The sequence below is a fragment of the Sitodiplosis mosellana genome, unplaced genomic scaffold (assembly GCF_009176505.1).
Source record: "Sitodiplosis mosellana isolate CC-2019 unplaced genomic scaffold, AAFC_SMos_1.0 Smas_scaffold_38, whole genome shotgun sequence".
Classification (NCBI taxonomy): domain Eukaryota; kingdom Metazoa; phylum Arthropoda; class Insecta; order Diptera; family Cecidomyiidae; genus Sitodiplosis; species Sitodiplosis mosellana.
Window position 1 is genome coordinate 263801 of NW_022595280.1, and position 18054 is coordinate 281854.

General features: G+C 36.7%; 1 protein-coding gene across 1 annotated transcript; it reads right to left on the reverse strand.

Annotated features, from left to right (window-relative positions):
* Window positions 1-5406: 5406 nt before the first annotated feature.
* On the reverse strand, window positions 5407-17156 carry LOC129569499 (neprilysin-1-like). The gene is made up of 18 exons (XM_055448352.1): window positions 15686-17156; window positions 15125-15175; window positions 14558-14599; window positions 14377-14462; window positions 14183-14300; window positions 13859-14070; window positions 13381-13560; window positions 13067-13177; window positions 12503-12979; window positions 12402-12431; window positions 12151-12315; window positions 12008-12074; window positions 11871-11906; window positions 11760-11774; window positions 11535-11676; window positions 11402-11456; window positions 9628-11212; window positions 5407-6881 (listed from the first exon to the last, which is right to left on the reverse strand). Exons 1-17 carry the CDS (start codon window positions 16107-16109, stop codon window positions 10940-10942), a joined length of 2484 nt encoding a protein of 827 aa, XP_055304327.1. The 5' UTR covers window positions 16110-17156; the 3' UTR covers window positions 5407-6881; window positions 9628-10939.
* Between the last annotated feature and the right edge of the window lie 898 nt (window positions 17157-18054).

An 18054-nucleotide genomic window follows, 5' to 3' on the forward strand; every position in this document is an offset into this window, starting at 1 on the left:
AGAGAGAGAGAGAGAGAGAGAGAGAGAGAGAGAGAGAGAGAGAGAGAGAATGAAAAAGATTTATCGCCTTCATTTGCCTATATGTCAAGCGACAGTTTTTCCTTTTTTCCTCTGTCGTTTTCAAAGTGAAAACAAGATGATTACAGTCTACATGAAAAACTTAAAGTTTTCAAGGTAAATTTGATGCCAGCGAACTTTTCTATCATGGATTATGAGAATAATTTTGAAAATGGTTTTGCCACGAGCTATAAATATATTGCTAGGTATATTTTCGCATTAGATTAATACATACAATAAATAAATAATAAACCATCTTCATATTTTGTATGGCCATGGGTGCAGATTTCCACAAATAATTCCTGTAAATCGTGTACTTACACCGTTTATGGAGGCTATTTTTACGATTCTATGTCTAATTTTATTTGAAAATGCTTCCACTGACTAAGAGATCACAAACAACAGATAAATATTTAATCTGCAAGAAAAAGATAAAGAATGTTTCATTTCAGCATCGAGATGACGGAAGTTGGTACCGCTGCTCAGGCGGCCAGAATTCAATTTCCAAACAGAGAGATAGGAAAAAAATTATGTGAATTTTTATTGTTTTTTTTTTTCCATGTTTATAAATATGTCGGATTGACTCATTTTACAAGGGAAATCATCGATGCGTGTGTGCGAGCGGCACACTTTGAAGTGCATATGACCAATAAAAATGAATAGTTTTATGGATTACATTAGATATTAAGTTATTTGTTGTTGTTGTTGTTGTTGTTGAACTGTATTTTCGAGAAATTCACAGACAAGGAAACGTATTGAGTAAATGCCACCAACAAAATCGAGCTACAATGCGCCAGTCAGAAAACGCATAAAACAAGAGTTATGTAAACAACCATGTTACGTTGGATGGTTCAAGGATATTTCATGTCAATATTGCAACATGGCCAAAGTTTTACAGTTTGAAATCAGTTTGTAAATGCGGGTATTGTTTACAAAAACTTGTGCCGTTTCTTCAAAACTTTGTTAGAGCCATCGTACGGAATATTGATTGTTATGTCGCGGTCGACAATAACACAGCATATGTTTCGACATTTGGAAAAATCTACTTTTTCAAGTCTTAGTAAAATAATAATTATGGTGAAAAGTTTTACGCTGAAAAGTAAATTGGATATTAACCAAGAATATGAATGAATAATAACCAATTTCATGAAGAATAACGAGCCTCTGATGATGACACACCATTGGCGCATTGTCGATAATTTTGCGGTTGAATCTACTGGAATATTCAGACATTGTTCGAATGTATAGCTGACACACTTTGCAAATTATCGCTTAAGAATTTATGCTGTAACTCATGTTTCGAGTATTAATAAGCCGTGGCATGACTGCGAACCAAGTCCCACAAGCGAAAAAGTTGTAATTTCTCAAGAAACCTCATTGAATGGAATATCCATTTGTTGTGCATTGAAACTTCAAGTACGATGAATTTGCATTAAACAAGTACTACGAACGTGGCATGCATTTTGCAACAGTATGAATAATCGGTTAGAAACTCATTTTAAAGTTCTAAAATCGATGGGAGAATGCGTAATTTTCCGAAGAAAATATTGTAATTTCCAGTGCAGAACAATGCTGTCGCTTGGAGATAAATAATTTCCAAATGACCACAGTTGACATCTTGTTAGCATATGGAAGATGTCGCATTATTGCTAAGCAGAGTGTTGTTGAATAAACACTCAAAATTGCAAATCCATTTGTCAGTTGAGCGCCATGCCATGTTCCATAAAACATTTTATCCCAGATGAAATACGAGCGCATTGTGTTTCGCATAAATATCGAAATAACAGTACGTTAACAATGGTGTTGTTTTGGTAGCCGAATGATAAATATACGACAACCCATCAATCGAATTCACGCTAAATATCCTGCACGAAACTGATGGAATCGTATTTCTTGTAATTTGACTAAACTTACTCATGAAAGTAAGAATTGCATGAAACCATTTATTTTCGATCATTTCGCCTAAGGGCCTCAACATTATTATGGAGTATGATTTCATTGCACGTAACTTTGAGTCTACAATTATATTTGTTTGAAAATAATGATTAAATTAGAAACTAATAAAAAGCCTCACAAAGCACGAAAGTGTCAACAAACACCTCCGAGCCGGCGTTGTTTTCAATTCAATTTCCAAATGATTCCATAATTGTGACATATTTTTCTTTCGTCGACACAAACGTTCATATAAATCAAGCCATTGTGAGTGAAGCATTCTTTTTCTTTCACAAAGAACACCCTCAATTTTGAAGAGCGCAACGATACCGTGAAAATGGTGCTATTATGGTGTTGACGGGTTTTTACTCTGTGACTCATTCGCTCTAAAGAAAGTGACGCACAAATGATTAATTGGACAAGCCAGCCACACGAACACAACGGTGTTAAAACAAAACGATTCCTGTTCACTCTTCATTAACAACAATTCCGGCGAGCCAAAACAAGTTTACTGCAACTAGTTCACTTTGATAGTACGGCCATTCAAATGGAATGCAAGTGCATAAAGCGTTTTGAGAGAGTGAACAAAAAAAAATGCCGTTTATTATTTATTATAGCATTTTTCTGTTGAACATGTGTTACTAATTTCTTCATGCCTTCTTTTTATTTCGCATTTTTTTCATGCTGCACATGACGACATCAATTAAATTCTGTTTAAAATGACGCTACTACAACAGAAAAAAAACTATAGCCGTAAAATGGTTAAGTGAAGGAAAAATGTTGCGTGAAATGCAAATTATGCTGAACATCTCATCGCCCGAAACAAGTGCACTCTCGGCGCTGTTGATGCTTGGCATTATTCGACAAATAGTTTTTTTCCTTCTCTTTATTAAAAGGCATTTTCAGAATATTTTTTTGAATGTTCAAACAGTTAGCATAAATATTGATAAAGAAAGAATGCGGTTATTTCCCGGTTGCCCAAATTTTGTGATTCCGAATTATTTTTAGAGTGGTTTTTCAAAAAGCAAATTATTTAATTTATAGAAAAATGCAGCCCCAAAAAACAATAAACGAATAAAATATCATAAGAAATTCCGTGCATTCTCTGTTAAAGCGATATTTAAATGTTTTAAATTCTTTTCATTCGGAGGCGATGCAGAAAAAAGGGGGTGAGTGAACAACAATTGTTTTTCATTTTACCGTAGTATGGACGATTAGCATGAAGTTCAGTGTTAGCATGACGTTTATGCTATATGTAAATGAATAAATTAATTCGATATGCCTGCACATTCGTTTAAGCAGTAGTAAAAAAAAGTGGTATATGCTGTCTCCCTCCCATTTGAATGTTTCCATTAATTACGAAGCCGATTTGTGCGTGGATTTATTCGTATCAAAACCTTCCTTCAGATTTATTAGCATAGAAAGTGCAATCGGAATCGGAACAAAGTTCAACGAACATACAGGATAATTTTAATTGAAATTTAATGTAACCACAATCAATCTGGCCCGAATCAGCCGTAGAAATCCTAGTAAAACCAAACGGTTTGGCTGGATATGAACTTGTCGTCACATGTTTGCACTGCATTATTTGTGTATCGCCACACTGGCGATAATGACATGAATAAATACACAAAATAAAATTAGGAAATTGCCACATTGTGTGTTCCGAGGCTTAGAATAAACATAGTCTTCGATTTCTGCTTTCGAATGTGGGAACGGCAAATGATTGTGTAATAAAACTGTTGTTGATTCGAGGATTAGTGTCAAATTGCTTTTTACTTAAATCTGTCCGGGTTTATTTTGGCACAATGCATTGGCATAGCATATTTAAAAAAAAACTAAGCATCAATGCATGGCACTGAGTCAGCATTTCACAGACCAAGTAGACACTGTGTGGCGTGACTGGACTGTTTGTTTATCGCTTCTGTCGAGACGCGTTTAATTGACGCCAGTTCAGTGGAAATTCTAACGAACAGTCATTTAATTTTGGAGTTTTTGCTACTGCTGCAGAGAGAAGACCTCACTCTATTGCGATCTAACCGTTTCACTGTCTTTTCCTCTCTATATTTCTCTCTCTCCCTATCTCTCTTTCTCAAAGGAAGAAAAGGTCCAAAAAGTTCACATAATGCGACGATCAATCAACTATCGAATTGCCGAAAGGTATTTGATTTCAATGGAAATGTTTAGATGATCGACGCCGACAAAAGATTCATCATTTTTTCTCTCTTGAATTCCATTCGATTTCTTTTTCTCTAAAAAAAACTATGTGATTTTTTTTTTCTCGCAAAAAACGAGAATTTTTCCAGTTTGCCTCTCACATCAACAAGAATCACACGTGTTCGAGCTTCCGTCAAAGTATATCGTAATGCAAATTTGCACGTCAAATTACATCCAATCATCCGCTAAAATTGATATGTTTCTGAAGTATCGAAAACAAACAACTGCTCTGCACAGTTCAAGGCATTCACTCTGTCTCACTTGCACTCACACGACGTAAACAATGCGTTCGATTCATTTGGGCCTACTGAGATTTGTGTTTATGGTGTAAAAACGGGCCAACGTAATTCTAATCCCGATATTTACCGCTTCAATTCCATTTGAATGTTGACCCTCTTCAGTGTGCAAAATAAAAGTATCTTCACCGGTGACGGTGATATATTGACGAATTGCATCGAATGCAATCGAATAAATGGAATGGGCTTGCACAACGGGCACAAACAATGGAGCAAATAAAGACACAACTGCCGGGAAAAAAACAACAACAACACGGCTATAGAATCATTGAACACGGAACAGACGAAGGCAACTGCTGTTTTGTTTACGTTTTTATTTCAACTTGAAATGTCAATTTTATTGAATGACATTCTTTTTGTTTCGTTCGTCGGTTTTTTTCTCCTATTTTCGCCCGGCTTTGCTACAGTCTCGCATTGATTTTCAAAACGGTAGGTCATAAGCGATACTAAAAATCGACAATTGACAATCGACACAAAAAATATGATATACATGCTCATGCTCACACTTCATCGCCACTCGATCGATGTGCGCACCGAAAGAAAAAGAGGAGAGAGAGAGTGTGGAAAATCAGGGAAGAGAGAAAGAGCAACGTAGGCATAGAAACACACTTGAATAGATTTATGCATACCGTTCGAGACTGGGGTCCGTTATTCAAATTTACGTAGCATTTGCAAATGTTGCATCACTTACCTTTGATCCACGAGGCCGAGCCGTTTTTTTTTCGTTTAATTTCGCATCGAAACCACTCGAAAGAGGAATTCAACAATGATCCAAATATTTTGTTACCCTTTTAATATCAAACAAAAAAATGAATGAATCGCTTTCAATTCAACAGGAGATAGTGTCTAACGGGACTGAAATGTAGAAACTTGATCCAAACCAGGAAAAAAACAAACCAGACGATTTATTTCGTTCAACTTCACAATTTTTTGTTTGTATTTATTCAATATCTTATTCTCGTTGTTTATGTACAAAAAAAAATCACATTTAACGATTATTCATTTTTTGTTGTGCTATTTACATGTGGCCATCGATAAACCGTATATTCACTATGACTATTTTGATTTCTGTTTTTTCCTTAAATTCTGTTCTAATTCATACTTTTTTTTGTTCTTATTTTATACTACATTTTAATAATACTTTTTTTTGTTTTGGCAATTGTTATTTTGCGTATCAGCCTTTTGAGTGTTTCACTTTCTCTCTTAATTCCCCGGTAATCGATGTGTTTGTTCGAATGGTGGTTGTTTTACGTGGAAATGGGTTCGGCAGTGTTTAGCGGGAGGATTGCATGCGTTGTTGTTCCATTCATGGTCTTTTTATTGGTGCGTTTGTTTGTTGGTTTATTGTCGAGCTCGGCGCCGGGCTCTTTGGGTAAATGTGATTTGCTGTGTCGTAGCAAGCTGCTTTTTTGTTTGTACTTTTTGTCGCATTCGGTGCATTTGTACGTTGATTCAACGAGACCATCGGCTTTCATTGCTACTTTCTTCAGCGCAGTAGCGTTGATATTGACCGTGTTCGATTGCTTTTCGGTGAGAATTTTGGTATTCTTTCGACTTTTCGATGGTGGCGTTGGCGGTGGTGCTTCAATGATTTGATATTGATTCCCAATTGAATTCCATATCGGTGTATAATCAAATGTTGTCACGTCCACCTCTTCCGAATCATCAGTTGACTGATAGGCGGGACCTTGACTGAGGTACGCTTGCACACTTTCCATGTCCTGGAATTTGATGTCACTGGCACTTGGTTTGGGAATGGTGATTTTGGTGCCGGGTTTGAGCACATGTGCAATTGTTGTATCGTTGCATGGTTGATATTGGCTGGAATCGATGTAACACTGATCGCTGGCATCGACGTGATATTGTTCGCTGGCAACGATGTGATTCCATAACGGTTCTTCGGGACAGAGCCAACTCAAAATGCTGGCCACATCTTTGAAGCGATATATAACGTCAGCTTCACCCACATGTTCGACGACAAAATCCAGCAGTGCATCCAAATTTGATACTTGCTGCTGCATTTCCGATGCAATCGCCGGCCAATTCACAATCATATTGTATATTTCGGTCGACATTTTTTTCCCTTCGGTTTTTTTTTCGTTTGTACTTTCACTTTGATTGTGCCGCACTATGCCGTAATTTAAGGCAATCCAATGTTTTATTCAATTTTCAACTGATTGTGTTTGTATGACCGAAATATACTTCTTCACGTAACGCAATTCGAATCACTTCTGTTTGGTGACCGCTGTCGCGCGCGCGTTTTTCTCTCTTGCATTCTCTCGCTGCGTCATCGAATCGAAACGACAACAGTTAGTTGTTGCCGGAGCACATGGCACGGATTGACTCTCTATGTTGGTGTTGTTGTTGCTGCTGCTGTTGCTGTTAAAACAAGCAAATTACAAACGTGTGAGTGGAACGAACTTGTAAACAAATTTTTCTACCAGCAAATCATGGCACATACACACACATTTCTCTCTTCGATTTCTGTAAACTGATATGATTGTTTATGTATATGTTTATTTATGGGGAAAGAGTGAGAGAGTGATGAGAGATGAAAAAAAAAACGAAATAACGTTGACCGTAACGGGTCGTTCGCCAAATTAAGTGGAAATATTCATCGCTGAATGCTCGACGGTGGCTTTTGTTGTTGATAATATAAGTATCTCTCACATCGGCCAAACTGTAGACTCTATTTCGATATGAGTGGTGCACGTGAAACCACAAACAATGAGATTATTAATTTGTCCAACATTCAAATAATGCACGATTGCCGCGATTTTCGTTCACTTCGATTCAGCCAATGGGAGAGTTTGTGTGTGTGTGTGTGTGTGTTGAACGTTAGGCACATTTAAATTGCATATTTTAGCTATGAATTTTCAGTCACAAAACGCTTGCAGCAGGTAGTCACATTCTGGAAAACAGTAATAAAATGAATTCCTCTTCTCAAATATTCGGATTGCCAACATTGTTTTGTTTTCTGCTTCAGAACAAATATATTTTACGAATGCAATTTTCAGACTTCATTTATTGCCAATGGTATGAGCAACCCCGAAACAAATGAGATACACAGAAATTAACTAAGCACTAACTTTTTTTTTCTATGCTCATCTTATGACTATCCGACCGAAGTACATGTTTTCTACATTGATCTCTATAGCACAAATGAAGAGTGTTCTTTGATGTTTTTTCAAGCGGTCTCTAATAATAGGATTATTGACTTTTCAGCAATAATGTGAGCGATTGGCTTCAGAATAATCGGCATTTTTCAATGGAAGTAAAACGCTAGGATAGCCAATTAAGTACGTTTTACAGGTTTTATCAGACTAATTGACTGATATTCAAGTTAAATTTGGAACAGAATGTTAATATTCGAAATTTGATTCAAGTCAAAATATACAGTCACCATCATTGATAATGATCAATTACGATTATACTCGTAATCAATGAATTTATATGGAAAAAATCATCATGTCACTGCTGAGTCAGCAGTGCTGACCTAAGCAAAATTTACTCTCTTGTATACATAATCTTATTTATACATTGCATTGTATATATTCCAACATTTGGATTTGAAATGAGTACGAAAAAGTAATGGAGTTTCGCTTTAGCGTGTTGTGTATTTTCTTTGTCGGCAGAAATCTGTATTTACAATTCGGCGAAAAAACTTCGGAGAACACAAAAAATATGATAGTATTACGCACTTGAATAGTTTACGTAGAGATCGAGTAGAAAGAAAGTAGCGATTCTGATACACAATGGCACATCCTTAAGTCTTTTTTTGTCAACAATGGTGTTGTTCGTACTCACTTCTCTTTCGCTTCTTTTTTTCTCTCTGTTGCTCGGATGTTATTTAATTCGCATTTATCGACATCTTTAAGCTGAGCGAGAATGAAAACGTATTCCGACACAAACAAGAGAAAAAGTGCTTATGTTCAGGTATTGCAAAGAGATGCAATATGCATTAGATGAATTCGATAATAGCAAAACAGGATTACAGACTGTTATTGTAACGAAACGAAGCGAAGGGTGTCATTTGAAAAGCAAACAATTGATACGAGCAGAAGAGAGAGAGAGAGAGAGAGAGAGAGAGAGAGAGAGAGAGAGAGAAAACACTTGAGCATTCTCTTTGCCGGCAACTCACAAGACATGAAACAAGCGAGAGCTCTTTAACAACAAACATACATAAAGCAAACGTTTTTCCGTTTAAATGAGATTTATCGATTTTATGTCATAGATAGAAAACAATTTGTCGAGCTATTTCAAGAGCTCCTCCATTTTCATTAAACTCATTATATTTGAATAAATATGTTGATGTGAATAAAACAATGCGACAAAAAATCAGCATGACCTGTCAACAGACTCATTAAAATCCTTTACTTTTGTCTTTGCTCTGTGTGTTCATTAAAAACAAGAATCAACCGGATAATTATCGATATTTGCTGTTTGTTTGTTTTTTGCTATGCAAAACATTAGAATATACCGCAATATAACGGGATGGAAAGCTGAAGTCGTAGTGCGTGAGCAGAGCAGAACGCATGAATGCATTGGAGTAAATAAAAGGCGATCGTGTGTTAATGATAACAATCAGCTGGATTCACCCTTTTAATTGATTAAATGCTCCTTGTGGCGCGAGCCACGCTGCACGTGCCAGCTTTTGTTTTAGCCTATGCACACTGCACATTAGGGTGGTCCAAACTGATTTATCATGGTAAGGTTTTTGTACTAAAGCTTTTTTTAAAAGCAACATTAGCTAGTTTTTGACAACGAATTCGTGTTAAGCGTCCCAAAAAACCCTAAAAATGATATGTCACCAGATTCGATTTGAATAACCTATGGGTTTTCTATCAATATATATGTTGAAAAATAGGTCAAAAACAGCCATTTTAAGTACGGCTCTATCGACCACTAGGTTTTAACATTTTTTTGATCTGAAAATGGGAATCAGCTTGTTTTGAGCCCAATTTAATTTTAAGCTATTGGGAGCATATACCTTACCATGATAAATCAGTTTGGACCACCCTACTGCATATCCTCTTTGTTTTGTTTTATCAAGGGAAAAAAATCCGTTCTTTGTTTTGGCGACAGAATAAAGGGTTGTTTGTCATTCTCAGATATAAATACTTACTCTATTTTCGAATCCATAAAATCCCACGCAAATTGAAATCTCAGCTAAACCTGTACACACTCTGCTGCATACATTTATATCGATGCTATTTTGTGCTTTGTTGCATCGCCGGCTTTATTGGGGGAAAATATTTAAGGAACCATTAAAATGCCATTAAAACAAATTGCTGCAAACCATTTCGAGATAGTTGCTGATTGAAATGAAGAATTTCAACGATTTTACAGCCACAAAGGATACGCTGGGCTATAAAATGAGTCATTCGAAAATGGAGAAGAGAAGAAAAATAGTTTTTATTTGGGCGAAGAATTGTTGTCTTAAATTTTATGTGCGGTCATAAAGGATATTGTTAGTCATAGCACTAAAGAATTTTAATGCAACGGAATCTTTTTCGTTCAAAATTCGGGGTTTCATTAGCAATAACAAAAAGATACAAGGAAAAAGAACAAAAAAGGAAAGGAAAAGAAAAAGAAATTCTAGGTAAAATTTGTGGAATATTGTCGAAACAGAAATCATAAAATGTCAAATAGGAATAGCTCAAACAATTTTCAGTACATAATTTTTCATCTCAATTGAAAATGGGTAAAATGCAAATGGATCGACCGGGCAAAGGACGACTCTCTCTTAAATCTCGCAAGATTTAGGGTATTTTCTTTCTTTTTTGGACATTAAAATATACTTTCGTATGCGCTCATACATCCATCAATTGTAAAAAACAATCACTTGATCCCTTGGGTGCTTGAATATGCATCGCACAGATATTTATTATATGTACAAATGAATGATCCAATAAATATGTCAATCAATTTGCTTACATCGACACAATGAGCAGCTCGCAATTTGCGAGTCACCTCATTTTTTGCTATCAACAAGAATTTATATTTCTTAAATAAATTGAATGATTTTATTTTAGATGTTCTTTGGTTTTACGATTAGAAGCTTAACATTTAGAAAAAAAGGAGTTCAGTTTAAATACAAACGATTTGATGTACAGAGAGAGATAAAGAGTTGGTATTTACTTGTTGTTTGATTTTGTTTTAAAATATGTATATAGATAAATGTGCACGTGCTGCCTGAATAAATCCGTTAAATACATCGATTTTTGAAATGTGTTATGGAATATGTTGGATAAAAGCTTTGAAAATTGGAGGAAAATCTTCATTTTTGGTTGTTGTTGTTGTTTTTTCTTTAAATATTTATAAACCGATTAACGATCACAAGGTTGTTGCTGCTGAGCATTGATTTCATTCATTAAGTTTGATAATGCGTTAAAAAAAATATGTGGTTGCAAATGGCTAGCGTGGTGGTGGTGAGTTTACCACACACTGCATTTGTGTGTTGGATTCATCGGTGAACCGGATGGACATTTGTACGCATCCGAGAATTCTTTTGAGTTTGACAATGGACCCAGTACACGAATCACACCCGGCGAATGCACAGAAGAACGCAATTTGCTTAGCGCGTCTTCCGGTCGCATCGATCCACACCAAATTTGCGCATAATTCAAGAAAAACAATTGATCATGATTCAAATCCAGCCCCGGCAAATCATCATCTAACCCATGCTCGGCTGTCCATTTTTTGTACGCCTGGTGAAATAAGAATTTTTTCTGTTCATTAAATATTTCCTTGAAAAAATGGAGAGTCAGAAGTTTTTTGGGACTTTGAACAAAAACTCAATCTTGATGGGAAATTCACTCGAATAAAAGGAGAAAAGTTTTTCATTCAATTTCAATTTTCTATGGAATAAACTCGATTTTAGTATAAAAAAATGTTACCCTGAATGCCTGCTTTAGCCCTCCATTGTCGGCGATGTTTTCACTTTGTGTCAATCTATAGAAAAGTTGATCCATGTATTAATAATCATATTAAAATTCAAATAAATTACTAGAAATAATTGAAATTACTAACTTTCCGTTCATATAAAGGCCCAATTCATTTACTTTGTATCGTGAATACTGGTCGATGATGCATTGTGCGCGTTGGCGGAACGCCGTAATGGTTGCATTATTCCACCATTGTTTCATGTTGCCTTCTTTATCGAACTGGCGACCTAATTTAAAGTAAAAGTTCATAAATTCATATAAAACTTTTTCAACGCTGTTCGAGAACATTACAACAACAAAAAAACTCAACCTTTGTCATCGAATCCTGGAAAGCGAATGAAATTGCAAGATTAGTTAAATTAATATGGATATAAATGAAGTGCAAGGGAGATGCTAGTTAAGAAGAGAGACAAGTTCTCACCGTGAGTGATTTCATGGCCGATCACAACACCAATTCCTGCATTCAATCCATGAAAGTCCATGCAAATTCGATTATTAGTTTCAAAAACAAAGTTTAATAAGTAATAACTATAATAACGACAAAAATGGACGACTCACCTCCATAGTTCAGTGATTTGGGAAAGTTTTTGCTGTAGAACAGTGGTTGAAGTATACCCGCGGGAAACTGAGACAATTAGATTTTATTGACTGACACAATTAGATTTGTTTGAAAGCGTACAACAGTTTTGCTTGATATTTACCACAATGTCGTTGCGATTTGGGTTATAAAAAGCGTTGACAACGGCTGGTTCGGTGGCCCATTTCTGCTTTTCCACTGGTTTTCGTAACATTTGGCACTGTCGTTGTGCGTCCCATTTCAAGATGTTCAAAATGTTGTCGAAAAATGTGTCTTCGGAAATCGTCAGCTGTGCATGTGAGAGAGAGAGAGAGAGAGCAAAAGATTCACTGATTAAACTCAATCTGGGCTGAGACGATGCGGGGCATTACTTACGTTCGAATACTCTTTCTCCAGTTCAGTCACCTAAAAATACGATAAAATTGTTATTTGCTCATTCTGTAAAATGTATCGTTTGGTTCGTTGTTGCAATTTACATTTGTCAAAATATCCGGGTAACCGATGCGTTCATTCATCGAATTCGCCTTTTCTTTTGCCACCGCCCGAGTTTCATCGTCCATCCAATCGTTTTCATCTAGCAGTTCATTGAATGCCTCTCGTATCGTGTGGATCATTTCCAGCGCCGTTTCTTTACTTTCCAAATTGAAATTGTCACGGATGAACAGTGCACCAACCGCTAAGCCCAGTTTTTTATTCGTCCAGTCAACGCATTGTGACCAACGATGCCGTTCCGATTTGATTCCCAGCAAAATTCGCTGGAATTCGATTCGCTCCGATTGATAGTCATCGATGAAATGCGAGACCAGCGACAAAACCATTCGCCATAATATATAATTTCGAATGATTCGCTCATCTGTCTCTGATATGAGTCGACCCAATTCGACAAGATACGGAATGGCATACACTACAATCGGTTCTGTGTCCGTGATATCGGTTTCCGGCGCAAAGGAAGTCTATTGAAAAAACGGAAAATTTTCAAAGTCAAAAAATGGTTTATTCAAAAATAGAAGCCAAAAAATGTGGACGAAAAGTATTTTCACCTGTAAATACACATCCCATTTTATTTGCGGCACTAGCTGCTTCAACGAAGCCAACGTTAGTTTATGATACACTGAACTTGTATCATGACGCTCAATTTCCGATAACGATGCCTGAAGATAGTCAAAAATGTTCAATCATTATGCGTAAAACGTTCGATCATTGGAGTCAGAAAAAAATCGAAAGAAATGGAAAATCAGCAATGAATTCAAATGATGAATTTTGTCAAGGTGTTACATTTTCGCAAAGAGAAAACGCACTGAAAATTCATCAATCGTACAAAAATGAGCTAAGATGAAACTGGAATAAAACTTACATTTGCCAATTGAATCTCGAAATCCAACACTTCTTGCATGTCCTCAGCAACCGTAGCTGGATCAGCGCCCAAAATCATCGCAATTTTTGTCATGTAATTGTGATATGCCACCAAATCAGTTTTGCTACTGCCTTTCAGATAATATTCTCTGGATGGAAGTGCCAATATCAGTTGATCAACCTTGAAAATTGACAAAATGAAAAATTTATTTTTTCCCAATCATGAAAAAAAATAAAGATTGAATGAAAATAAATCGACAGAATTTGAAGAGAACTTGTTTCATTTTCACCGTCGCTGCTTGACTGTCACTCAACAACACACACATTAAAGACTGAAAATCTAATCGTGAAACCCGTTCTTCGACAAAAAATAAAAATTGTGACGAAACAAATTGAAAATTGTGAATATTGAAAATTATCGATATTTTCGATTCAAGGATAACTAAATATTCTGTTAATTTGCTATTAATGTAACTCACCACTAAAATATTAACCGTTGAATTCTTATCATCTGGTCCAACTAGAACGGAAACCAAAAATTGTTCATTCAATTCGCCGTGCATTGTGCCCAACATCAGTTCCAAAGAGAAGCTTTGGTTGGGTTTCTTCCAATTTTTTTCTAACACCGGCCAACCACCGTAGTACTTCAGTAGCAATTTTAATGGCGCATCGCCAATATCTCGAATTTGGGCTAAAATTGAAACGCATATCATTTTTGAATACTTTCCATTTCAAAGCAGCTCAAGCGAGTTGAAAACCACTCTTCTTCAGAAAAGAAAAACCAATCCGAAAAGAGCACTCACTTATATTCACACAACTCTTATAAAAGTGTTTTGCTTTGATCGTGGCTTTGTTATCGTCATTATTTAAAGGCTCTTCGAGAAGTTGACGCAGTATCACTTGCTGTTGATCGGCTAGCACCTAAATCAATGGAATGGCAAAAGCGTATGCTATTTTATTTATCATGTCAAACAGGCTGACGAATCAATCAACTCACTTCGAATGTGGTAAAGGAACTTTTATCTTCTGGTATAATGTTTTTCTTATTCCATGCTCCGCAAGCATATTGAAAAAAATTATCACCTATCAATTGAGAATGGCAATAAGTAAAAAAGGACATCGTTTGAGATGGATTGAATGAAATTGAGTTGATTCTTCTGTTGGGTGTGAAAACTTACATGGGTCGACGCTTCGGTTCATAGCCGAGAGTAGCGACGAGGCTGAAATGAGATGAAAATGGATGAGAAATCATTCGAAAGGTCGGTTCCTCTGATGGAATCAATACATGGAAATTGATTGATTATCTAAGCGTGCAGCAATATTCGAGAGCCGATTGCTTTCAGAGATATCACTTGTGAATATCAATCAAAAGTCACACGAGCTGAAAAACTTTTCCACTAAATACCGATCGTCATAAATTATTTCACACTCAAACAAATTACACGTGCAGTTTTTTTTTTTGTTGTTCATCATCTTCTTCTTCAAAGTATTACTTGATTGCAAATGCTTAATCCGTCGCATGTTTATTTATGGAGAAAAGTTTTCCCACAGCTTTACATTTACCACATAAATATTTGAACAGGTATCATTCATAATAAAATGTCTAAATCAAGAGGTTCTAAGAATAAACAGAACGAAAAACAGAGACAAACAACGACAAGAAGTTCAAATGAGTCCAATGTCAATAAATAATGCGTTTGCTTTCGCTTTCTCTCTTTAACGCAAGCAACACGCGTCCACCTTACCTGTTTTCACGCAATTTTCCGTTATACACAATTTTCGAAGATGCCTTTGCGCTGCTTAAAATAAGACAATGCACAAAGTGACACATCACCCAAGTGGAATCCCCCCGAAGCCATAGGTAGAAAGCATTTTAGGAATATTCCATATATGAGTATTCAATAATTCATAGTGAAATGAATGATACATATATGTATTATACACAAGGATAAAGGATGAAAAATGGTAAAACACTCGCTCATTCATTCATTCGGTCGCATCGTGAAACTAAAAACTTTTTTGCCGACATAAATATTCAAATACCATACTTTGTAGTGATTCATTCAATAAAAACTGAACGAACAAAAAAAAAAGAGAAACAAAAAATGATGGCAACGCACGTGTAAAACCGTCATTCTAATGGAATAAACAAACGAAACAGGGAAAACGTATGATGGAATGTTTTTCCGTATACATCCGTGTATATCTGTACATACACACACTCGCATTCACATTCATTCACTCATTCGGCCATTCATTCGCCCCGGTAGGCTTTGCGGAAATATTCGCAGTAATAAATAACTTACCGCCACATGGTTGCGTGTCGAATAAATAATTGAAACTTAGGCCAAACACGAAACAACATAAACAACTGATTGCAATGCCAACGGCTAGTAACCAGGATCGGTAACGACGTCCGTTTTGTGTAAATGTGTCACTAAATCGTGTCGAGAAATTGCCGAACTCCTCAACCGTGCTATTTATCGCGCCCGATTTAAAGTTCAACATAACCGATTTCTTGCTATTCGAATTCGATTGCACCAGCGTGGAGTTTTGTGTTTTGGCTGTCACTGTTGCCGATGGCGATTTCGTTTGTTGCTGCTGTAATTGGTGTGCATTCAAAAGTGTTTGACCACTGCTCGGCCGAAGGTTTATCAATTCCGAATCACCAATTGTGCTGAAGCCACCGTTAAATTCACTATCGATATGATTTTGCTCAACTGACAACATTTTCCCCAAAAGAAAATCAAGTTTTCCCTCTTGTTTTTGGTCGTTGGAGGCTTGTATAATTCACGCTCCCGCTATATTTCTATCTCTCTCTCTCGTGGTGTACACACGTGAAATGGTACTCACAATCAAAATAACCTATTTTATGAATCAATGAATGAAACCCGCATCGATTGCATTGTACGCGCTTCAATCATTTTTCATATACGTTTGTCTATTTCTCATGTGTAGATAAATCGATTTTTCTTTCTCTGCACACAATACACACACACACAGCGTGTGCACTACGAGTATCCAATTCGTCGAAATTCAACGAGTGCTACTTTTTTCTACTTTCATTCATTCGTTCATTTGATGTGGAAAATCATTTTCCACGAGAATTTGCGACAAACGAGAAAATCGAATCGAATTTTCCGATTATTTTTATATAATAACTTGATTGAGGCAATTCGGATCACTTGCATTTGGAAAAAAGAAGAAACAAAAACCGAAACAAAAAAAAACCGAACAACAAAAGAGAATCGAATTGAGTTTAACACATCAGAAATAAAACTGAAATGAAATCAACTCAAAGGAAGAAAATTGTTGAATGGAAAAATTTTCCCGCAGCTAAAAGTCACACACTCAATGGAAATGGCACTTGACACTTTCGTTTGAAACCACCACCACCATCGACGATTGTTGTTTGGAAACAAAACGGTTTTACGTTCAAAGCCACCACTTAAGTAAATCGGTTTGTGTGTGTCTGTGTGTCTATTACGAGAATTGCGAAAATCGGTTTCGTAAACGACTCAGTAATGGAGAGCGCGAGAGTCCGTCAAATGAAGACAGTAGTCGAGAATGTGGATTTTCCTTCTTTAATGCAGCATCACGCGTGCTTCTTCTTCGGTGCCAAACACTTCGAACGACTTCTTAACACTGAATGATAAACGCAAAAATGCTAACAATCGCATATATATCAGTCGGTTGGTTTACCGATGAACCAATGATGACATGTGTGCGTCTCGTCTTGGTTAATAAATTTCAATCGCTTCGACTGTTGCCTCAGTGTCGCGCCACACACCGTGCTGCTGCTGCTACTGCTCTACGCTCAGATTTCGTTTTTTTTTCTCTCGCTATTCGCTTCTGTTTGTGTACACATTCGTACGTTGTGTGTTGTTTTTTTTTTTCTCTGTTCATCGTTTGGTGTGTGTTTTTTTTGTTTGTTTGGAAGTCATTTCATTGGTACGCCACAATAATTCCACAAATGTACGACAAACGAGCCATTTTCTCCTGTACGATTGCGAAAGCGGAGCAAACGGTTTTATCCATGTTGCCGCGTACTTTGACAAGCGTTGAAAAGTGAAAACAAACCATTGGTTCGATTGTTGGAGCGCCCGCATATCGATGCGATAAGGGATGCGAACTCGCAGCGGCCGATGGTACACACCAACACCGGCATACGACGACGTCGAGCACAATCGTCGTTTGGTCGTTAAAATCGAAGCGACACAACATAACGGCACTCTATTTCGCTGGCACAGCACTAACGTCGGGACATATCAACAGTTTGAATCTTTTATATTCGGGGTATGTGCTCGAGTGTGTTTCGAGGTGTTGTCGCGCCATCGAAATGCAATGGTGCAACAGCAGTTGTTGAATTTCAAATTTATGCAAAAACGCAATTTATTCAATGCATCGATGATAAAAAGAGAAACCAGAGATTGAGCGAGAGGGGGAGAGAGGGGGAGAGAGGGAGAGAGAATGTGTGGCACATTCATCCCGCAAATAAATTAGATTTTGTGATCGAATGAAGCGAAACACGCTTGGCACAGATTGACAGGATATGGAGTATCCTGGCAAGGAAATGAAAACCATGATTTTGTGGGCAAACCGAAGCAATAAATAGACACAAATTGTCTATTAGATATTTCAATTTTGCATTGGCACCATTTCACAATTGCAAAAA